A 25,019-nucleotide genomic window follows, 5' to 3' on the forward strand; every position below is an offset into this window, starting at 1 on the left:
TACTTATTAGCAGTCTTTCTGAAAGATTTAAGCATGTCCCGAGGTTACTTTTTAATCAGAGACAAATTATTATCCTCTTTTAGCAGTTGCTCTACCTGGCCCTTCCACTTTAGTTCATATTGGGGTGTTTATTCTTCACAGGTTGGATGCAGCTGCTGGCTATAGGATTTGCCATGTTTTTGCAGTGTACAGTGAAGCAAACAAGTGTGTCTGCTTTGTGGTGCTACACAACTCCAGCTCTTAGCCTGTCATTAGGTTGTCAGAAAGCCTCCAAAGCCCCTTGCAGTAGCGTCACTCAGGCTTCATCCATTAATATGTACAGTCTATGACACCACACGTTTCACTGGATATTCATATGTAGGGTACATGGGACTCTGTATGATCGAGTAACACCAATGTCTTCTTGATAAAGCAACATAATGCAGTTCAGCCTTTATTGACCACATTTGAGTTGGATCATGACACCAGACTACAAGTTGTAAGTAGGGATTTTGTAAGTATGGGGATTTTGTCATTGAAATTGATCTTTATCCACAAATGTCGCCAACACACTCCACTTGAGGAAATTTTCAATAACGCTGTCTGTCCTAAAACTTGTAGGGCATTTTCATCCCCCTGTCCCGCTGTTAAACATCAGGTAACTTAGTCGTCTTCTGTTGAGCCTTAATATAGCCTTCCAACGTATAGGGCATAGTAGGGTTCATTTAAAGCTGTTTAGACATAAATATACAGTATTAGATATAATCACTCTTGTTGTCATATGTTGAACTTTGCTCAATATCAACTTGTCATCTTTGGACCTGTCAAATTAGCCCTCCAGTGGCATACAGTAATTGTCACAGAAGCCATGTAGGAAATGACCGATATGTGTAAAGTGGTGCAGGTTTGGCACTCTTGGTACAGTGTGTTTATCTGGTTCACTGCAGCAGCTTCATCCACCGTCAGATCTGTGTTTCCTTCCCCCTGAGGAGCAGCGCCAGTGATGAGGCAGCTGTAGAAGTCAGACGCTTGTTAGGGGCATCAAGCTCCACTGACTCCTTCTCCCACTGGAGGTATCGAGCTCAGTCTGCCAATTGAAATCATCTCTATTCATTGTGTCAGAATCATTTGATAACCAACTTATCCTTACTTTTTATAGTTAATCAAATGTTTGTTTGATTTTCTTTAAAAACTCATTTGTTCTTCGATAACCAAACAAAGGATATGCTTTTTAAAACTAACAAGTTATGTGTATATATTCAAGCATATCATCTTTAGAAAAAAAAATGGAGGCTTTGAACTCAGAGAAAGAGTCTTTGCTGGAGGTGTGATGGGCTGCCATTCAACACATTTTCTCTTATTGGTCACACCAGCGCCACACCACAAAACAATAAATCCTCAATCTCCTCCAATTTAGCCTTGACCCCATCAACAACCACCTTCATTTCACACTTCATGAGGTTTCTCTTATGGATTCACAGTGTTCACCATTCTCCCCTTAAGTGTAATTAATCACATATGTGTTCCTGTTTGTACAGCAGCTGTTTTTCAACTATGTGTTGTTACAGTAAATACGTATGCAGATGGTTAAGAAATTGGTTTCAGCAAAGCAGGTTTCTTTTTAATGCTTAAACTGTTGGTGCTCTCTTCCTAAATTCTGGTCCAGCCTCCTGCTCTTGCGACCTTAGAAATGTATGCTATGCGGTAGTTCATGCAGGACACAGAAGTAGTACGCCCCAGCTGTAATCAGCTGACAGCCAGCTGATAGAATTATGACTTCTAATCACACACACGTACTCCAATCACAGCTCATTCTCAAATCAAGGCAGTCCATTTAAACACAACTTCCATCTCAATGATCTCTGCTACACCGATGCTGCTGCTGGGAAAGCTTTGCCTCCACCACCCCAGCTGCCTCCGTTCTGCCTCAAGCCTTTGGTTCACCCTTGAAGGGGTTAAGCACTGCGCTCCCTGGAAAGCTGTGGCATGCTGGTCAGCTAACCCAGGCAGCATCCTTCAAGCAGAGCCTTCAACGCCAAGCAAAACCATTTTTGCAATCAAATGGTTAGATTTATGATGATGGTGTTCCTGACTGAACCTCAGGCAGTGTGAGGTTCAGTGAATAGTGAAACCGCCAGAAAGCAACTTGTGTCAAGTGTTATGTGACATTTTCTAGTGTTTTGGCGGAGGTCAAGGAAATTAAAATGGTTTTGCATTCATGTTAGTTTTAATCGAGTGTGTCACCACTTCAGGATCACCCAAGTCTGCACACTTCATCCTCAGTTCACCCCTTGACACACTGACAAACCAACAGTCAGACTAAGTGACAGAGGGCTAGTGTGTGTCTGAAAATATCAGCTTGTTAGTGTGTTGCCAAATATCAGTGCAGCTATAATAGCCTTCGTTATTTTTAAAAGCCTTCATTTGAAATATCTTGCCTTTGTGAGAATGCACTAGCACTTTCCAACAACTATGTTTCCTAACCTGATTAAAATAAACTGTAATAAGTCATTCCTTTGGTGGAGACTCTTTAACATTATTGTGGAGTTTCTTTCAAAGTAATATAAGGGAAAGAAGTCCACACATAAAAGCTCAGGGGCCCACAGGGGACATGCAGCTACTACAAAAAAAATCACAGCTCTCACGGGTAACATTATTAACTTTTCCCAAAGTGCAGCACAACACCAGCAATCGTCTCAGTCGGGGAGATTGTTTCTACGTTAGATTAATGCCTTGGTGAGATGCTGTGGTTGAAACGTTGCTGCTGTTTGTGCTCGTGCAGTCGACATGCCTTTCAACCATGATTATCTAAAAGAAGAAAAAAAAACAGATAATGGTTCTGAGACTGAAACATAGATACACAAACACGTCTGCATGCTCTATTATGTATGTACCACATATGTAAATAGTTTTGGAGAGAACAGTTAATTGCAAAGACAAACATCCTCTTCACAACTGTTGCCTTATTAAAAGCATATTTATACTTATATATATATATATATATATATATATATATATATATATATTTTTTTTTTTAAGTTGATATCAGCAATGCCCCATTTCGTTACTCTAACTAAGTCAAGTGCTTTTTAGTCCTAAGTGTATGCTGGAGGCTATTCCGTCAATAAATTACAAAAAAAAAAAATCATATCATGTTTCCTCTGACAGTGCAGAAAATAGACGTGTGTTGGAAGTGTCACTGTATTATCTCTAATGTGTGTGACATTACAGACTCGTATTCTATCTTAAAGGTCCAATATGTAAGATATTTACAGAATGAAATCGTAAAATGACCTTCCTATATCATCAGACATTAAGGAAACATGCTATGTTGGAGTGCTGGCTTCTCTGTCAACAGTTCAGCAGTCAGTATGTCCTCCTGCTAAGTTTCGATTCCAGTGCAGAATAGTTTGTTTTTGTTTTGACCAGAGAAGAGAGGCGGTTTTAAGGCACCCCCCACGACTCCCCTCGGTTTCCCAGACAAACAGCAAACCAACAGGTTTTGAAGAGATTATGCAGGTTTTTCTAATAGGCTCCACGACCAAAAAAGTTGTAAAGCTCGGATAGATATTGGAGATGCTTTTGAAAAATGGAGAGAGGTTAGAAAGGTTTCAAGATCGATGCAGAGGTGGTTAAACACTGAAGCTTCAGTGTCCGCAACATATCGCAACCTGCATGCGCATCCACTCTCGGGAGGAGGGGAAGGGGGGAGACAGCTCTCTTTAATGTTCTAAATTTGGAGTGCAGTACCCATTTTAAATGCTAGGTGTCAGAGTTACGTATTGCTCCTTTAAGGCTGTGGGGGAATATGCATACTTTTTGACTACTCATGCAGGGTTAATGTCTGTACATATCGCAGCAGACAGAGGCTGAATATTCATGGGAATGTATGGCCAAATGCAGATAACAAGGTTTAATAGCATTGCTGTATACATCTGTAGCTATGTGTATTATGGATAATTGTTTCTTATTGCAAGAACTTCAGTTTTATAAAAATTAAAGCTTTTGAATGCACAAACAACAGTTTTTTCCCAATGAACTCTTCATATATTGCATTTCTGATTCATTTCCATAAATAACACAATGGTAGGAAGTAAAACGCATGCAGTCATTCTTTTATATTTAATGGAATAGTGGTTTACATAAAGCATAACATGGAAAAGCCACTTCAAAGACAATACTAATACAGATACATATTTTAATGTTTCTAGTTCTTATTGTAGCCTTAGGTCATTATGCAAAGAGTAACACAGTGTTCCTATTAGGATAAATGTTTTTCCTGTCTCTATTTGAGGTGTAATAGTTGAAACTAAATGAACCCAGCTTGGAATATACTCAAAAACAAAAACATGCCAAGTTGGTCAAATTGAGCAGTAAATCAATAACAAATGACAACACATAATACCAAAATGATTTACAGTTTCTTAAACTCTCACAAGTTGACAAAAACCTTATTGTTCTTCTCTGATAGCACCTTATGCTAAAGGATAATTTAGCTCTTTTTGTTGTATATTGAGCAATTGGTATATTGAATGGCTTATTCCTTTTATAAAGGAACATTTTATTTTAGAAAGAAAAACAAGTTATGTTCCTGAATTATTCCAAACGTGGTATCTGTTTTGTTATCCTGGCTCAAACACAGATTATAATTGTTGAAAAAATAACAAACAGCCTGTTGTTCCCAAAGGTCCATGAGGACCAAGTCATCGATCAGTCGTGCACTGTGAGTTTGTGTGTGTGTGTGTGTGTGTGTGTGTGTGTGTGTGTGAGAGAGAGAGAGAGAGAGAGAGAGAGAAAGGGCCTTGTTGAATGGACCATTCAGTCCCATGTTGGACAACTCACCTCCCTGTACCTCATGGCTGAGGCAGACACACAAATGTAAAAAACACAGACACACACACGCTGACAGATTTGAACAGATGGGAGTCTCAGCGGTGGTTGATGGAGGGACCAGTGTGTCACAAACATGTCCCCTGCCCTGGGGACACACACATACACACACACACACACACAATCCTTCTGTCCTTTAGAGAAGTCCACACACACACTCATTTCTGCAACACAGGGATAAGAGAGCCTTTAGAATGTGTGTGTGTGTGTGTGTGTGTGTGTGTGTGTGTGTGTGTGTGTGTGTGTGTGTGTGTGTGTGTGTGTGTGTGTGTGTGTGTGTTTTGGGGGGCTTTTATAGGAAGTCAGGGATAGTCTGTTAAGGGCACGCATCCTTACCACATGGCCAACCAGCGCCACATCTTGTGTAGGGTTTTTTTCTGAATATTTTCACTTGACACTTAACTGCACTGCACTAAACCTTTTCACACATGTTGGATGATCCAACCCAGTATTTCTCTCTCTTCACATGCAATGACTGTTGTGGATAGATTCGTTTCTTTTCTCATTTTGGTGGGTTAGGTTAGGGTCAGTTATTTCCTGTTTCAGGGATGGATAAAAAAGCTTCAGAAAAAGGTTCAATTCTCCTCCAGCCTCCTGTAATATAAAATCTGTGTCTACATGAATCCTCGCCTTAGTTCAATCATTTATTTACTAGAGGAGTTTGTTTCCTATATTCACCATCATCCTGACAACATGGCATCCTGGATTTAGTTTTAGGCTTTTTCAAATTCCTATTAATCTCATTTTCTGTTTAATCTGTAGGTGGAGCAGTCTCCATGGATTGTCATTTCAACTTTAATTAAAGCTGAAAACGTATTTTTTTACCCTAATCTTTAATGAACAAACATTCAGGGATGAAGTGGCTAAAGAATGCATCATGAAAAAGAGAGCTGGAATACCTTATGTATTTGTCGCCTGGATCTGGTTTAAGCCGGAAATGCAATCACAAGTGCACATAAGGAGAGTAAGATATATGCGCATTAGATAATTGTAAATCTTGATCTTTTTAACAAGTTTTAATTATTTTTGGACTTTTTATGCCTTTAATTGAGAGCGGGGACGCTGGATACAGCCAGACACAAGGGAGGGAGAGGGAGTGGGGAATGACATGCAGGAAAAGAGAACGCGGATTAAAACCTTGGCCCCCGCTTGGAGAACTATGGCCTCCATACATGGGGCGCTCGCACTAACCACTAGGCTAATCTGGCACCCCAGTAAGTCTTGATCTTTGCAACCATGTGTGACCAGTATCTGATCATGTTTGATTTTAATATTCTCACTTCAGCTGTCAAAGAATGGTCAAAGAAGTGTTACCTGCTCCTCGTACTAGAGTGAATTTTACGTTGTATGTGTCCAATTCAAACATGGTTCCAACAAGTCAGCTTGCATTAATGTAGTCAAGTTCATGTGGGAAAGGGGTGCCACAAGGACAGCGAGGAATGATGTTACAATGCCACAGTCACTCAAGTAGCTGTAAGAGTTAAATTAAAAGGGAAGGAGAAGGAAAGAGTGAACAAAAATTGAGATCATTAGAAGGGGTTAGCTACTGCACTGCACATTTGTCATTCTAACAATGCTTAGAAGTCTAAAGAATGCCTTTTTGTACTGAATGTCAAGGTCTGAGTCTTGAAGAGATGACACTCTGCTCTCTTCCCACTTTACTCATGTAGCAATTATTCTGATTTTTAACCTTGAGAACATTTTTCCATGTGCAAGTTGAAAACTGACAAAGTCTTCTTATTACCAAGTCCCATGCAAATGAGAGAATGAAATGAAAGTGACTGGTGAGCTGTTTACATTGTGATTTAATTGGCTGTGATGGATTGTGTATTATCACAACACGTACTCACACACTGTTCCATCAGCTATCCAGTGGAATAACTGCAACAATTCAAGGTCAAACAACATAATTGGCCAGGCGTTTAGATGCAGGTGGGAGCTTTTCACTTTTTAAAGAAATGGGCCTCCTTCATGCAGCCTGACCCTCCTGCCCCGGGCTCAGTGAAGGGAGACGGTAGCCTGCCCCGAGTTTTAGCTAATGCCCCCTCTGCTCCGAACATCAAGCAGTAAACCCAGCGGTTTCATGATAAGGCCCTCCAGCAGCCTCCAGGAGGTCACCCCAGACTTTTGGCCTTGGGGGGCACAGAAACAAAGCTGGGAAAAAAAGAAGAGAAAGGGGAGACAGACAAGAAAGATGTCTAAAAGAGTTCTAAAATTGGAGAAAATCACAGGAGGGTGAGACAGGATAAGAGTCTGAAGGGGAGAAGGAAAGGAAAGGGTGGGAGCACAGGTGAGACGGGAACAAAACTGAGCAAGGAGATTTTGTTGTGATTCTCCTAGCATTAACCACCGCTTGTTTTAACAGCATACTGACTGCATGTTAAGGAGGATGTATACGATAACAGGAAATGTTGTTGTGAACTAATTTAATCAGGCAGGATGAAAACTGTTGATAATGAATGCATTAGATACATTTTCACAGACAACCTTCTTTGTTTTAAGCGTAAATATCTTGCAGTGGAATATTGTGACGTATGCTGGCCTTACACCAATCCACATTACAAGGTAGACAGAACTTGCTAAGCCCTCAAAGTCCTCGGTTGCCCTGCTGTAATATTTTTTCTGTAGATTCACCTCCAGTATACAGAAACTGTTAATTCCTCTGGATAGGTAAGTTTGATCGTCTTCTCATGATGCAAAGGGGACACGTCAAAGAGGCATCCTTGCTCTCTCCACAACTCCACCAGTTTATCCTACCTTTTGGTTTTCTGCTCAAAGTTGCAGTTGTTGCAAGAGGAATCTAGTAGTAGTGTAACAGTTAGTGACCCTGCGAGCTTCCCAGTCTTTGCAAAATCTTAGCCTGTGTCTAAAAGCTCTGTGAGTTGCTGACACATTCTTTTTAGAAATGAGAGGATGTCAGATGTTAGTCTTTTACAAGTCTTTAAACGTTTCATTTTAAAGTCTTCTAGTGTATGGAAGGCATTAGAGCAGCAGGAATGTTTTTACTTTATTGTCATCTAATTGGAACCTTGTTTTCTTCCCCTCAGTTATCCAAAGTTCTTTTGTTGGCCAAACCTAACACCATATCTGTGGTGTCAACTCCTTTACTTTTTTTTGGCAAATAACCACCCTTTGTAGTACAAAATGACTTCACGTACAGACAATGGTGCTTTTCACATACTGTATAGCTGCAATTACATTTCTTTAAGTGGTGTAGTTGTTAAAACAAATGAGTTTCCTATATATTAGTAAGAAACATTGATGGATGGAACTGCAGACCGTACAGTCACAAGTTTGAGTTTCCTGACTCTGGCCAGCTGCTACAGCTGCTGTATACTTCTCATTCTCTTCCACCCCTTCTCTAATCATTCAGTTCTATTTATTTTTCCACTCTGTTTTTCTTTTGTTTTCTTCTGTCACACTCTCGTCATATTTTTATCGACTATGGTACACAAACAGCTCAGAATGAGTGTGAACATCCAAGCAGAACGCTTCTGAATCCATTAGTTCAAAGACTTTTGTGTATTTTGGAGCAAGGATGTTGTTCAACTCTAAGTCTTAAAGTAAAAAAAAAAAAAAGAAAAAGTTTGTTTTTGTACAGTCTGTGCAAAGCCTTTCATTTCATGGCAATGCTCTGTGCAAAGTAAGGTAATGGTTTTCTGCGTTTGTTTTTTGAGGCATGACTTCACAGAGCTCTGACCTCAATCCCAAAACCTTTGGGATGAATTGGGACAAAGACTATGGGTTTAGCCTTGGCCCAACATCACTCACTTATGTGGTTGAGTGTGCGAAAATCCCTGAAGCCAGGTGACAAAATCTCATGAAAAGCTTTAAAAACAAAAGAGTTTTGACTGTAGAACTAGTAGTAGTGCACTTGTAGCTGTAACTACTAATGCATCCATTCTAATTTGTGTATCCATCATGAAGTAGAAGTGGAAGGAGGCTACATGCCCCCTGTAAAAATGGCAGATTATTATGTATGTGTAATATGACAAATAATTTTCACAGAGTTATAGTGTGTGCATGTTTGATTGGACAGCCCAACCTTTGAGCCATTGAAGACAGTTTGACTCCACTTGAGTTAATAATGTGATCGTGTTGGTTTAACTTGTTGGCTTGTATGTACGTTAATTGTTGTCACTCAAAGTACATAACCATCATAATCTGGACCGAAGGAAGACTAATTTTCATTAAGTCTAGTTAAAATGATGGTTAATTGATTATTTTTCTAACAGATCCATTCATATGGCTGAGTGTAAGTGAAAGAAATAATAATTAATCTGGATTTTGCGAGCCACTTACAAACCACTTTGTCAGATAACAAATATCCAACAAGCCTTTGCTTTTTCACCGGTGCATTTAAGATTTCTGATTGTTGTTCTAGACGTCAGATCTCATTTCTCCCATGAAAAACCTGTACGATCTGGGGCTCCGGTAGCGTAGTGGTTAGTGCATATAATCCATGTACAGAGGGTATAGTCCTCTAAGCAGGAGGTGTAAATCCCGTAGGTGTAAATCCGACCTGTGGCCCCTTTCCCATGTCCTTCCTCACTCTCTCTTTACCCTACTTCTGACTCTGTCCATTGTTCTATCTCTAAATAAAGGCCAAAAATAAACCTTGAAAAACCCCTGCAGATCTAAGAACAGACTGATGATGAAGCCACGGTTGCTCACATGTTGTATGCATTGTATTAACACTTAAAAAAAGAACCCAAACAATGTGAGCTAGATATCAGAACTTTTCTATTGTGACACATTTACAGTTATAGATATTGTTTCCAGATAAAGTTAGCATTGTATAACCAAGCGTAACTGGGGTCAACATGACAAGTGTTAATGGGGAATATCTTCTAGGAGTTATATTAGACTTTGTCCACATACGGTTGGTCATGTGGTTTTTAATGATCAGAGTATTTTCAGGTGGTTATCACAGTAAGGGTAGAAATACTGGTCGATGATAAAGTATTAGAATTGGTCACAGCAATATTTATCTTAGTGTCATTCATTGGTATGTAAGTGTATGCGTCTGTGTGTGTTTCCTGATGTTGCGTCATCACTGATTTCCGTTCAGTCAGACAGTATAGCCCCAGGCTGTTCTCTTCAATGATGTGTCTGGGGAGAATCAGTTTGTTCGATAGTGAAACAAACACTGTGTGACTTTGTGTGAGTGTTATCGTAAATATTTTCTGTGGGAAAAAGAAGATGTTTTTCTTTCGATATTGTTACACACTGCTGTTTGTTTACCTGGCACTTCTTTAAGATAAACTTCTTCATAATACCTTCAGGATCATGTTCTGTATGTTGAGTGTGTGCTGAAAGCTACAGTGTTTGCTTGGGATTGTTTTGTGAAGAATGGGGATATTTGTCTCACTGGTTGTTTGGATATGTAGCAGTTTGACACAATATTTTGGGTCTTTTTTTAGAAGAAAATATTACCTCCAATCTCACCACATTTGTTATAAATCTCCTCCTGTCATTTCATCTTGATGGATGCCATGCTCTCCTGAGTTACTGTTTCTGCTCTTGTCACCTAGCAATACATTTCCTGTGTATTTTACATTGACTTTACCTCTTGAAATCAGATATTATTTTTGAAACATTTTTAGAAACTTTTTTTTAGAAAGCCTTCACTTGGAATTGGCTGAGTGGTAGAGTTGATTGCTCTAAAGCGTTAGTCTTACTACTGTTGGACAGTTTGGCACTTTCCGTTGCGGCCTCTACCATCAGTGTGTGAAGGTGGCCGGAATGGATGAATGTACATGAGTGTAAAAGTGCTTTGAGTGGTCAGCAGAAGACTATAAAAGCCCTATGCTAGTCCAAGTCCATTTACCATTTACACAGATAGACATACCGTAAGCAGAAGTCTCATTGAAGCCAGTCCTCATTTCAGACCTGAAATGACAACTGTCCCGTGCAAATTCCTGGTCAGCTGTGGCTAGATAGCTTATTAAGTTACCATTAGCTCAATGAGTTGGTAAAAGAGGTTGTCTTGTCTCTAGCAAGGCTTTTCTACAGAGCAGCTGCATGATATAGACATTAATATGACTTTCTTGACTAAAGCTGGCAAAGAGTCCTGGCCTGATGGAGATGATATAAAGATAAATACAGCGTTATTGTATTAAAATCTTAAATTAGTTAGTCCTAGCTTCAAAAACAAATGTAGGCTCTTTCAACTTTCATACAAATCCGCTGGAAGTTTGGAAGATGCAGCGATAGCATTAGCTTAAACTCTGATAGCATCCAATATCTGCCACACATGGGTAGGGAAAGCTGGCAAAATAGGTGCTAACCATAAACGTAGCTTTTTTAATACAACACCATAAACACCAGAGACCAGTGTTAGCTTGAAATCTGATACTCTGGCCTTTAAACTTGGAAGTACTCATAGGTTAATACTGTAGGTACTAAGCTAGTTAGCCTGTTGGTAATGTTAGCTCAGAAGAATACTTTTAATTCCTTTCTCTTCACTGTTGAGTTTGTTGTTTTTGGAAAAGCATGCGTACTCCTACAGTCCCTTCCACACTGCTGAGGTATAAGCACAAAGATTGACAGGTCAGCTCTACATTATAACGGTCTGTAGCCTAAGCTCTGTTCGGGGGATAAGAGAGGTTTTGCAAAAGGTCAGTGAAAATGGATTAATACCTTGTTGAATTTAACATAAATTGAATTCAATGCAACATTTTTATCAGTAGCTATGGAAATCTGTTTGTGAAGGGTAAATGTTTCACTGTGTGTCTATCCTTGACATGTGATAAGCAAGACCTGGCTTTGATGATATTCCAGGGAGTCGTGCATCACACCGCTCTGGCATTTTCAAAATTACTGTGTTTGGCCCAAGGTGGGAGCAGCAATTACCTAGCAAACATTTTAATAACCAGCCATATCTCACAGACTGCTGGGGGGGAATAAAATGAAACTTAGAGCACATATCCAACTATCCAAGCTCTACAAATTTGTCTCCAGGGCCAACAGTTTGCAACATATTGGATTTTATACTGTTTTGAGTTGCTTCAGAACCAGTTTGCCCTCTAGACTTTTTTTTTTTTGTGAATAAAATTAAATTACTGAACACTGCAGGAGTCACTGCCTCATTTGAACCTTCCTTCAAAAATGGGGCAACACAAATGCAAAAATGAAAAGCCATGGAATTTATCATATTGTTACATAAGAGACTTGGAACTGGTTCATTCCACAAAAGCCACACTTCTAGCTCCTTAGGAAGAAAATAATGAATTGCAGCTCACTGTAAACTCAGGAAAGTGTCAACCAAGGTTTGCTTGGTGTAGATCATTTCAACACAGTGGAACTACTACTTGACAGCAATGCTTTTAATCCTCTTCAGTGGTTCCAAAATGCACTTAATGCGGCTCTATGCAAGATGCCTGTCACCTAACCTTTTATGTTAATGACTGCGTGGAGCTGTAATATAGAAGAACATCCTATTTCAGACTGAGACTTTTTTTTCTGGTGTATGGTAAGATAAATAGCAGGAAATGTTTTAATCTGCTCTGCTTTTAGGAAACAACAAGTTTAAAATGCAGAGCAAAATTCAGAATGTAATATTATTTGTGAATGTGTTGGCCTTTGTGGTTACTTCCACTAATACAGATAATGAAATTGAGAAACTTTGTTGTTGTTCTTCTTCTTTTTAATCTTTTCTTTTTTGTTCTTTTTAATCTTTTGATCCTTTAACATCGTTTTCATTTATCTGCTATATCCCTTACCCTTCGCTCCACACTCTCAGGAGGCTAGTACTAAGGACAGAGTGTAGTGATCCAGATTTATCAGATGGATTAAGATTCCTCAAAAATCTGTGTGCATTTCAGATTTCAATATGAAAAATACAAAAGGGTGACTTTAGAGCCTAGTGTTTGTATTGTTTTGTGCCAAGTAGAGGCTGTAGTCCTTCAGTGGTCCAGGTTCAACTCTGACCCTTGGCACTTTGCCTCATGTCATCCCCACTCTCTTGTTTCTATCTGCCGTTCTTACCTCTGAATAAAGGCCTTAGAAAAAAGGTTGCTGCAGCACAGATTGAACATTACTGTTTTATTATATGTGTGTATGAATGTAATTTGTTGGTAAAATAAGTGTTTAAAGTTCATATGTGCTTGTTTTTCAGAATATCCCAGCACTGCCTTGTGGTAAAGCCCTCTACTCCTACGAAGGAAAAGAACCAGGAGATCTCCAGTTTTCTAAAGGTGACATCATCATCCTGCGACGCAAAGTGGATGACAACTGGTACCACGGCGAGCTCAACGGCTGCCACGGTTTCTTGCCCGCCAGTTACATCCAGCTGCTGCGTCCCCTGAGCCAAACTCCGCCTCAGGGAAAAGCGCTGTATGACTTTGAGGTCAAAGACAAAGACCAGGATAAAGACTGTTTGGCTTTCAGCAAGGTAACCAAGCGCACAGAGACACAAGCTGAACACACACAAACTCACCTAAGGACACTATCCATGTCAGACAACAACTCTGGTGAAATAAAATATGGATGAAGAGATTGGAGGGATGACTGTACTCTGGGTTTACAACGACATAAGCACAGAAGTCAAAGAGAACACTTTATCTCTGTTGTAAAACCAGACTGGTTCTTTGTAGGACCACTAATAATTTATCACCACTGACTCCACGCTTCAGACTGGTTCTCCAAATGTAAATCACAGCAACTTCAAACAGGAAAAGTACATGGTCTGCATACCCAAAAGAACAGTTTTCTACTTTTTCTCCTTTTAGTTCTTCTGCTCTTTTTTTTTAAAACACACCGCTGTTTACTGTTCTGACTGGTACGATTGTTTAACCTTGCCTTAAGGAAAGTCACTTCTTGAAGCAGGGTGAGAAATTCTTCATACGTATAATACCTCTTCTCACTGTAAGAAAACATACATCTCTATCTTGGTGTAGTTTCATTATTATAACTGTGGTGTACATTACATCGGCCTATATGCTGCACTGCTAGCTCGTTCTTCAAATATGAGAAAAATATGTGATGTCAGATAACATTTTTCTTTTTTGCGATAAAATCAAAGATTGTAGTTGCTCACAAATCATTACTTGTGTTTGCCACATGTCCCCTTTGGATCCATCAAAAAAGTAGTTTTTTTGTTATATTTCACCAAAGTTTATCCTGAGGGTAGATGGTAGTAGGCTTGGGCTTCATTTGACTGCATGAAAATGGTTGGTGTGAGACCATGAACATCATACTCAGGTATCCTTCAATATATGAAATGTGTGCATGCCGAGAGAGAAAGTTTTGTTTGTTTACATACAGTTTTTTTTTTTTTTTTTTTTTTTTTTTTGATACATTCAAATTTTTGCAATGATTTTTTTTATCACAAATGCTCATATCCGATATAGGTCCCTGCTGACCCTGTGTAATGAGCGTTTCTTGACATGCTGTACCAAAAATACATATTCCACTGACTCTAGATGTTTGTTCAAGATTTCTCTGGTGGGAATTCTGATATCAAAGTAATAATAATGACTTTCCTCTAAGTGCAGTCAAAGCGTTACCTTCATCTAGACTTCTTAAAGGATCCTCTTGTTTCCTAGTGAGAAAGACGCCAAGCAAGACCCCAAGGTGTTGTGTTAAATATTATTTAGTCCTGTCATGAAAAGTAAATGGAGTCCTGCAGGGTCGTGGGTCTTAAGTGTGGGCAGCATGTACTTCTGCTCTTTTTTAAACCAAGGCTACTTGTTCATTAGTGAAGTGTCATGCTGCTTTCAGTGCCAGTGTTTCCCTCTCTTTGGAACTGTTAAAGGTGATCACATTTAGTATTAGAATTAATTATCCATGCTCTGACTGTTCTCAAGTCTCTGCCTGCCTGGGTCAGTCTTTGGTTTTTGGAAAGTTAATTCACAACAATCTGAATTTGGTTGGTATTCTATGGGCTGTTATAGATTGATGGATGACAGAGTTGTTGACATCTCCAAATCATCCCCTTGCGTCAAAGTGTCAGTAGAATTATGCTTTGAAGAGGGTGGAAATGGAGAGACATAAAGACAGGCGTGAGTATCCAGGACGGGTTTTTTGTGTGAACAGTGATTTGTATTCCGTGTACTGCTCTGTTCTTCAAAGCTTATCATTTTGTTCCTGCTGCTACACAGACTCATTTGTACGACGACTGAACACTCGACACATTGTCTCACTCTGCACTCTGAGTGTTTCCGTGGAGAGAGAGATTATTAAATTATAGTACATTGTACCCTTCGCTGTAGGTGTTTGCCGCATAGTCATGGTCAAACACTAATACCATGTTCTACATCCTGAATAACAGAAAGCGATGAGATGTTCGCGGTTCACATTATTTTCCGTTTTTTTTTTTAGGGCTAAACTAATCAAAAGATTAAAGATTCCAGCTTACACAAAGCCATACACTCAGGCAGAGGCTCACGCTCCCTGTGGTGTGCTCTATGCGTGTTGTCATGCAGAACCAGTGTGTGTGATATTGTTTTCTCAGTGTGAGAGGTAATTACTCAGTATGACTAATACATAGTCATTTACCACCATTATCACCGCCGTCCCTAATGGTCTTACTAAGACCTTTGTGTTCTTGTAAGGAGCAGAAGAACAGAGGGAAAGTGCTTCTTAGTGAAATCTGTGGGTGTATGTAGTGAACAAGAACATATGATTCCATGAGTGTTAGCTATATTACTGAGGGTATAAACAATATGTCTTACTATATGATACATATACAATTATAAGTCTATGGAATTGTAGCTTCGTGCTGATCTATGTCTTGCTTGTAAGTTTAAACCTTACACACACTTCAGTTTTCAAACTGTTGGATTTCAACTTAAAGGAGCAATATGTAAGATATTTACTGAGTTAAATCATACAATGATCTTACTATATCATCAGACATTAAGGGAACATGCTGTGTTGAAGTGCTGGCTTCTCGGACAACAACGCAGCAGATGTATGTCCTCCTCTTAAGTTTTGATTCTGATGTGGAATGGTTTGTTTTTGTTTTGATCAGAGAACGTAGGTGGCACCACCCCCCGCACACGGCCCCTCAGTTTGCCACGGCCATCGAAAGAACCAGCAGGTGTTGCAGAAATGAAAGCGGGCAAGCGAATTGGTTCAGATATAACTGAATAAGCTCCACATTCAGAAACGTAGTAAAACTGGGATAAATATTGGAGATGCTTTTGAGAAACAAAGGGAGGTAAGAACGCAGAAAGAGATGGGTAAACACTGAAGCTTCAGTTTCTGTGACATGGCAACCTGCCTGCACATCGACTCTAGGGAGGAGGGGGAGTGGAAAGACGGCTCTCTATTGTTTTGAGTTTGGACTGCAGTACCAAATGTTAATGCTATGTTTCAGATTAACATATTGGTCCTTTAACATAAATCAAATCTTCCATAAGGTAGTAATTTGTATTTATCCTAAAAAGTTGCATATAGATCCAAGCAGTCTCATTTCTCATTTGACTATATTTGAAAGCTCCAGCACTGTACACTGTTGCCAATAAACCTCTGAAATATAAGAAAGCATTCAATATGTAATAAGTAAATACATCACAGAAAGATGCTTCAATGGCTTGATCGCTTCTTGTTCAGACTTATAATTGTTCATCCTTCCCTTTATTTTTCAAAACCACACCAAATTGGATACACAGTGATGCAGTAGCACTATTATCTGGACACACAAAGTGAACCTACAGTGTGCGCAGGTTTGTTTGTACGTGTGTCGTCTCACTCATTTCCTCTCTCTCTCCAGGATGAGGTCCTGACAGTAATCAGGCGAGTGGATGAAAACTGGGCAGAAGGCATGTTGGGAGACAAGATTGGCATCTTCCCCATTCTCTATGTGGAGGTAGACCAACAGACATCACACACAAACACGCACGCACACACACACACACACACACATACACACAAAACACACACACACACACACACACACACACACACACACACACACACATACACACACACACAAACCACTTTTAGATAGTTACAGAAATAGCTGATAAAACAACAGCAATGTTGCAGCAGGACATGTTTATTACATCAAATCATTGATCATACTGTGACTGTTAATAGAGGAGGCGGGAGAAAACATTTCCTGTTTGACAAAAAACAACCTTGTCTAATGTTTTCTCGTCTTGGATGATAATCAGTCTTCTACTAAAATTTAGAAACACACAGCTGTAATCCATAAACGGATAGCTTTAATGAAACTGAATGCATATTTGGTTAAAAAATAAATTTAAAAAATCACTTTTTCTGTTGATAAGCAGAAGTCAACTATACTTTTCAGCCCCTACACTTTATTCAGATGACACAGGGACTTTGCAGCCTTCTTTTATAACCCTCTTATACCTGTGTTTTAAAGCTCGGGATGAAAATATATACTTGGATTACATATTGACATTGAATTGCTATCAAGTATCAGCAATATTGTTTCTTTATTATCCTCTATCAAACATGGTGAGGGAAATTAAAGCTGCCCTAGAAATACGACTTTCATTGGAAATGCTGTTTGAAGCCTGCCTGGCTGTGGTGGAGATTTCTTTATGTGCCTCTGTGCAAAAGGATAAAACCCCAACACCCAAAACATTTGACCTTCTTTCATCATGCCATGCCTGTCAAGAGTGAAATGTAGATTACGTTTATCCTTGTGCAACTGAACAAAAAATATCATGCACAATTTGCTCTGGATCACATTTAATGCTATTTAACTGAGGTAAAAATCCATTGGAAGAAACATAAATGATGTTTCCTGCCTTAGTTCTCGCTGTTGTTAAGGCTTCTCTTTTCTCTCCCCAGCACCAGCAATTTTTGCACTGATTCTCTAGTGGCCCCGTCCAGAACAAATGATGAAACCTTCAAAACTGACGGCAGGTTCAAACTGGGAAGTAGTGCGATATAAGTGTGTTTGTCAGGGCAATGAGACTCTTATCCGGTGTATTGTGTGTTCACAAAGTGTAGCATAGAGAAATCCATTAAGGTAGGGATTAGAGAGACAGAGATACTAATGGAATGACTCATCCCTCATGCTGCTTTTCGACATTATATTTTTTTTCGTCTGCATGCATTGATACCTACATCCACACACATTTGAAATCACTGTTCTTCTTCAAAACACACTCTTACTTTCTTTGAGGTCGGACCCTTTGTGGGTTTGCACGAAATTAGCAGTTTGACCTCACTCCTCTCTTTAGTGTCCATAATTAAGGCTCAGATTGAAAAAGTCATGACACACACACACACACACACACACACGCACACACACACACACACACACACGCACGCACGCACGCACGCACACACACACACACACACACACACACACACACACACACACACACACACACACACACACACACACACACACACAGGGGTTCCCATTAGATTGAGATGCATTAATCATTTAGAGCTCTCCATCACTCAGACACAGCAGGGGTAAGAGACAAGACTTGTGTGTGTGTTTTGTGTGTGTGTGTGTGTGTGTGTGTGTGTGTGTGTGTGTGGGTGTGGGTGTATATGGGCTTAGTTGGAAGGCCCCAGCTGGACTACTATCTGAGTGTTCATACTGTATGTGTGTTTGTCACTGGATATAAATAACTTCTCATTGCTGCTGTGTCATAGCTCAGATGTGAATTCAGATTACTTGCTTTCATATTTGGTATCAGGATTGATTGACTGGGGGTGAGGGGTTTGAAGATGATAGAAAATATAGTGATGCTCGGGCCACATATTTTTGTCCAAACACAACTCGTGGTACTGGGCCCGACACATACCCTTTAACTGTTTTAATTTTATTTCTATTCATTTTGATTTCATTTTTGGACCTTTTTGCCTTTATTAGGCAGGAGAAGCTGAAGAGAAACAGGAAATGCTGGGAGGAGAGAGTGGGGGATGACATGCAGCAAAGGGCTGAAGTCAGATTTGAACCTGCCATGAACACTATAGCCTCTGTGCATGGGACGCACAGCATAACCGCTAGGCTATCTGACGCCCCCAACCATTCTATTTGTTATGGTCAAATTTAACCCAAGATTAACCAAGTTATCTTAAACCGGAGCACTGTGTTGGTGTTACTGTAATATGCTGTTGTCTCTCCTATTTGAGTCTTAACCTTGATGATTGTCCTGTCTTAGTCCTAATGAGCTGATGAACTCAACTACCTCTGTAAACGCAAACTATACATATCCCAACCATTGTGGTTGATTTGGAGTTGTCATGGAGGAAGAGAATAGTGTCTACTGTGTTTGGCTTCAGCGCTGTCGTCCTTTTGTCAATGTTTTTTTGCAGCAATGCTAAAGTTTGCTGCTACTGCTGCTAGCTGGAATAGACAGAATGCCCAAAGATTCACGTCGTTCTGTATGACGTGATTCTGTGTTAATGCTATCCATTCTGCACAGTTTTCAGTCATCTTAAACTTCCCAAGTGACAAATTTGTTTAGTGTCCACCATCCTTATCACATGAGTATTCACCGCCTGAATTAGCCATGTGCTTTGTTACGTAGATAAACAAACCTCAGCACTGTGAGCATGAAGTAGTGTAGCCACATAAAGAAAGTAGATAAATGTGTTTTTACACTAGATGTCTGTCAAAATAACCGTTGATACGTAGAAGACTATCCTAATACGTAGTTGAAAGTGAAATGTTGCCTGCGTATTGTTCAGCCTATGTGACTGAACCCAACCAGAAACCAGAACTCGTTTATATATTTATGCTCGTACCCAGCCTGACCCGTCGGGTTCTGACTGGCTCTGGTCAAAGGCCACTGAAACAGACAAATTAAGCCGTTTTCACATATGCACTCCGGATAATATCTAGATAATTACAGGAGGACTACTCTGGAGATTCTCCCGACCTAGCCGTTCACATATGCTCCTCACAGCGGGGAACTTTCCCTGTCAGAGGGGAGGGGGGATCGGGGGATTTCCTGAGGTAAGACGTGACGTAAAAAAAACAACGCGGAAGTAGCGGCCGAAGCAACAGAGTCCGCTACACAACGTTATAATGAGAATATTTGTCTTTATATCAATGCTATGTGTAATCCAATGGAATGACAACATCCACAAAAGAGTGGAGAACAACATACTGACGAACAGAAAACATAATGCAGCTGTTTAATTACGTGCATGGAGATCGTAGTGGTCTTGTGTAGACACTTTATGCAGTCACTCTATATAAATGTCATTCTCTTGCCATTGGCTCGAGTTGAAATCTCCGGAGTATATGCTGCCGCGTTCAGACATCAGCTCACTCGGACTTTCTGCAGATAAAATACTAGGGGTCTGGTCGGAGAAACTCCGGGTAAAGTCTGAGTGAAAAATGCGGCTGTTTGCGTTCACATATAGCCTAAATCCATTTTTAGTTAAGGCGAAAATTTGTGCAATCTGACTTTATTGCAAGGCAACCCTGAAATTGTTTCCCTGCATTGAGACCCCTCTGAGAAAACTTCGGGTCACAATGGAATGCAAGTGGGTGGAGTGAAAGGCTGTTTTCTTTTTTTTACACAGTGCATTTGTCACTATGAATGAATCCCTCATAACTTTAAAAAACATGTTAAAACAAACAAATCTTACAGACCAATATAGTGGTCCAACTATTTCATACGGATACCTGTACAATAATGGTGTTGTTTTTCTCTTGCCAAGCAAAAAATATTTTGATAAATTATTAAGAGAAATAATGCACATATCTACAAAACGTTTTAAAGTTTAAAAAAGAAAGGCATTACACTTTAACACAAAAAGGGAATGTTGCGTTGCCAAAAACAAGTCCACACTCAAAGATAATTTATATACAACTTCTGTAAAGCAGTGAAGTGCAATCAAAACCATTAAATTAGTGCATTGTTTGTATTTATATAACTGGATTCAAGTAGTGTTGGTGTGCTTGTTGTGTTGATTTTCTTTGGTTTTATGACAATTTTTCTTTATCAGTATCTTGATGAATTGTGTTTTGTTGGGTTCACATACACCTGGAATGAATAGGAATGACCTCTGTACGTTTTTTGTGGTGAGCAGGTTGGGTTGTTTGTAGCAGTTAAGGTGTATCGAAGGTTACCTTTGTGTGCAGATGTGACATTGTGACATTTCATGCAAATAGGAGAGAGTTGTGGACAGCTTTATGATGGATTTTGGGTGCCACATTATGACCTCTGTCTAGGACATCTTTCTTTCTACTCTCTGCTTCTCTTTAGTTATCTCACTGTCTCTGCAGCGGGAAGAAGTTTTCACACACCTCAGGTTAATGTGTGTGTGTATGTGTGTGTGCATGAGCATGCATGTATCTTGCTGGCTTATCATTTTCGCAGTGCAGATGTCAGCTCATCAGCTCGTGTCTCACTATTACCTGGAGAGACCCCCCCCCCCCCCCCCCCCCCCTTGTCCAAAAGGAGAGTACAGTTAGCTCTACACATAATAGATGACCTTTGAGATTTCATTCAGCCAAAAGCACCAAGTGAAGAATTGTCTCTATCAACATCCTATCTCTTTCTCTCCCTCTAAATCTACACATGCACACACGCACTCACATTCCCTTATCTCCCTCACTGCAGCATGACCGGGCACTGTGGTAGTGGTAGAGACACAGACACAGGAGACATGGTGTAAGGATGTGTGTGTTTTGTGTGTGAGTGTGTGCATGTGAAAAAATTATGATTGGTTGCAATTTACTTTGTTGTGAGTTTGTTTCCTTGCTGACCTTATGCAGGTGTTCTTGTTCTTGTGTGTGTGTGTGTGTGTGTGTGTGTGTGTGTGTGTGTGTGTGTGTGTGTGTGTGTGTGTGTGTGTGTGTGTATGTGTTTGTGAGTTTTCTAGTCCGCCTCAAGAGAGCAAACTGAGTTATATCCGTAGCATCAATCCATCATGCTTATTAGCATATGATTTGGCTTTGATTAGCATATCTATTAATATGGAAATGAAACATCACCAACACTGAGCCCAGACGGGTTTGCCCTGTACACACTCTCTCTCTCTCTCTCTATCTCTCTCTCTCTCTCTCTCTCTCTCTCTCTCTATCTCTCTCTCTCTCTCTCTCTCTCTCTCTCTCTCTCTCTCTCTCTCTCTCTCTCCATCTCTCCTTCTCACATACACACGCAGACACACACACAAACAAAAACACACAGAAAAAAATGTTCGTCTTTGTCTCCAGGGATTATTCAGGAGTTTTGAGGTTACATCAAGCAGACATGATTGCGATGTAAATGTGTAAGGGGCGGGGGTATAAGTGTGTGTTTTGTTTCATTTTGACCTCTGTGTGTGTGTGTGTGTGTGTGCGCGTGTGTGTGCGCGTGTTTGTGCACGCGTGTGTGTGTAGGTGTGCTCATGCCTGAAGACAATATCTTAGACATCATGCCCTTACAGATCCTACAAATAATTTCCATGCCAGAACTTTACATTGATTACTCAAAGTCATGTACTGGAGGTGTAATGTTTGCTTCTACACTGCAGAGAAAAGCGCTGAGTACTGTGCAGAGGAAATGTTACCTATATATAGATCTCCACTGATGCAGGTGTTGAACAAAATACTGTTACAAAGGAGAAAGCTCTTTCCCACTTGTTTCTGTCAAGTAGAGTATATACATCACACACTGCAGGATTATATCACTTTGAAAAAGTTGAAAAGTCAACAACACATTTTTAATAAATGTTTGCCTCAACCATATGTCACTGGAGTCAAATGACAAACAATAAGGTTTTAACTGTTCCTTTTTACAATTCATTTGAATGTGACAGCTTTACTCTGTCCGAAAGTTTCACTGGGACAAATTTGAGCCACTTTACACAAACTATACCTGAACTTTGACAGAGACTGAAATATACAACATTGATGAACATGAGTACATTTAAGAAACGTACGCCTTGAAACCAGCCATATAAATGCTGTTGATTGAGGCTGGTGAGGCGGAGGCAGTTACATTGAAAGCAGCAGGTATACAGCAGGAAGATTGAAAAAGCAGTGTGAGTGTTGGAGTATAGGCAGAATTAATGACCCGCCCTGCTTGCTTTATGGGTGGATGATTAGACAGCCCATGGGACATGTGACAATAAGTCTTCCCCCTGTGATTTACCAATACATGGTGAAGCTCCATAGCGTAACAACTTACTGCTTAACTACCAAACTGTAGAATTCTCCCGTCCTTACAACTTTTTTATTCCTGTCTGATAAACAGACGTCATCTCTAAAGAGCCAAAATGACCCGGGGATTATCATGTGAAATGACAGCCAGTAGCATTGAGATGTGACCTGCACCAGTAATAACTTTGTTGTTGCAGGTGTTGAGAAATGAGCACATCCTCCACAGTGTCTCAGAGCAAGAAGCACAGAGAACACAGATGACCCCATCAACACTTGAAGACAGTATAAAATCCATGCTGTTTGACAGCGCAGTTGAGTGATTCATAATTGATGTCTTGTGCTTCTAAAAGTGTAAGTCTCACTCATATAAAGCCGTGTCAATGCTGGATTTAATAAGTTAAGTGATTTATCTGATGCAGGGGAACTTGAAAAGAGACTGCATAAACTGACTGAATGAAGGAATACCTTGCCATTTTTGTGAGGCGCTGTGAATTAATGAAACACTTAATGGGAAAAGATTATTTTCTTCCATTCAGCAGAGCTTTGTTAAAAGACCAGGCAAACTCTGCACTTTGCATTGAAACAGACAGAATAAATGAAGTTTACAGAATGAGATGTGAAACCCTAAACCAGGTGTGAATTCCTCAGCATCTAATCAAAACATCGGTCTTAAAAAACTAGAGCTTGTCAAGACCATTGGATACAGACAGCTGATTGTGTATATACTGTAACAGAATTCGGTAAAACTTCAAACAATTCTGAAAATTCCTTTTTATTGTTGATTAAAAGATAGAACTTGAAATTGTCCGATTTTTCCAACGAATAAGGTGAAATGAAACTCAGGAGAGAAGGAATACTCTTGGAAGAGTAAAAGGGATACTGTCGTTTGGTTAGGAAGTAGGAGTTAGGAGTATTTGTGTATTTGACACAGAGACAGTGAGAGTGTGTGTTACACTGAGGGAGTCTCTCTGGACCAGCTGTTATAAGTGATGATTGTTTTGCTGCTGGTTTGAAAAGCTGCCAACAAGAACAAGGGAGGAAAGGCCACACAAAAAACCCGTCTTGTGTGTGCTGGAGGTCTTGTTATGAATGTGAACCGTTGAGGACTGAAATCTAACACGTGAACTTCTCCTCCTCTCTCTTTCTCCATTTGCTCTCTCAACCACATTGTTTTTTTTCCTCCTCTCCTCTTAGTTAAATGAAACCGCCAAGCAGCTGATGGAAATCGACAAGCCCACGTCAACTAACGCTCCAGGTCCCAGCTCCGAGCCAGCCCCATTGGGTCCTTGCACCCCTGGCCCGTCCCCAAGCGCCTCCCCGTCCAACGGGAACGGCTCTGGCCATCGAAGAGGTGAAGGGAAGAAGAACGCAAAGAAGCGGCATTCGTTCTCTGCGCTGTCTGTCAGTCAGAGGGCTGCCCAACTCAACAACAGACACAGCATGGAGATCTCCCACCCAGTCCTCATCAGCTCCTCTGACCCCAGAGCTGCTGCACGCATCCAGGTACACACACAGAAGCTCACACATACACACTGCAACAAGTATGAAATGTGGTATTCAGATCCTTAACTTGAGTAAAAATAGAATTATTGTGAAACCAATAAATCAAATACTGAACATAAACAAAACCTGGTATAGATGCCGGTGCATTGTTGTAATAACTCCTCTAATAGACCCTTCCTCTTCTACAAGTGAGGGAGTGCAAGTGTATGATGTGAAGGGGAGCGGCTTTTATTGACTTTTTATTGAATTTAAGTTAAAGTACAAGTGTTGGACTTGTTGTCAGGCAGATCCCTTTGTCATTAAATTATTTGTTTATCAATCAATCAATCAATCAATCAATCATTATTTTTTTTTAAGATTTATTTTTGGGCTTTTTGTGCCTTTAATGGAGAGATAGGACAGTGAATAGAGTCAGAAATCAGGGAGAGAGAGAGGGGAACGACATGCGGGAAACAAGCCACAGGTGGGATGTGAACCCGGGCCGCTGCCTTGAGACAACAGCCTTCATACATGGGGTGCGCGCACTAACCACTGCGCCACCAGCGCCCCAATCAATCATTATTTGTATAGGGCCTATTCATAACAAGTGTTATCTGGAGATGCG

At 40.2% G+C, this 25,019-nt stretch overlaps 1 protein-coding gene across 2 annotated transcripts in view; it reads left to right on the forward strand.

The window, feature by feature from the left end:
- LOC132987253 (E3 ubiquitin-protein ligase SH3RF3-like) overlaps positions 1-25,019 on the forward strand; it is a 101,647-nt gene that overhangs the window by 52,005 nt on the left and 24,623 nt on the right. Inside the window, exons 2-4 of one of the 2 annotated variants that reach the window (XM_061054178.1) lie at positions 12,989-13,264; positions 16,589-16,684; positions 24,107-24,415. In XM_061054178.1, coding sequence (XP_060910161.1) covers positions 12,989-13,264; positions 16,589-16,684; positions 24,107-24,415 — 681 coding nt within the window. The remainder of the gene's footprint in view (positions 1-12,988; positions 13,265-16,588; positions 16,685-24,106; positions 24,416-25,019) is intronic. The other variant, XM_061054179.1, reaches the window with a different exon arrangement.

The sequence above is a fragment of the Labrus mixtus genome, chromosome 13, assembly GCF_963584025.1.
Source record: "Labrus mixtus chromosome 13, fLabMix1.1, whole genome shotgun sequence".
NCBI classification, from domain to species: domain Eukaryota; kingdom Metazoa; phylum Chordata; class Actinopteri; order Labriformes; family Labridae; genus Labrus; species Labrus mixtus.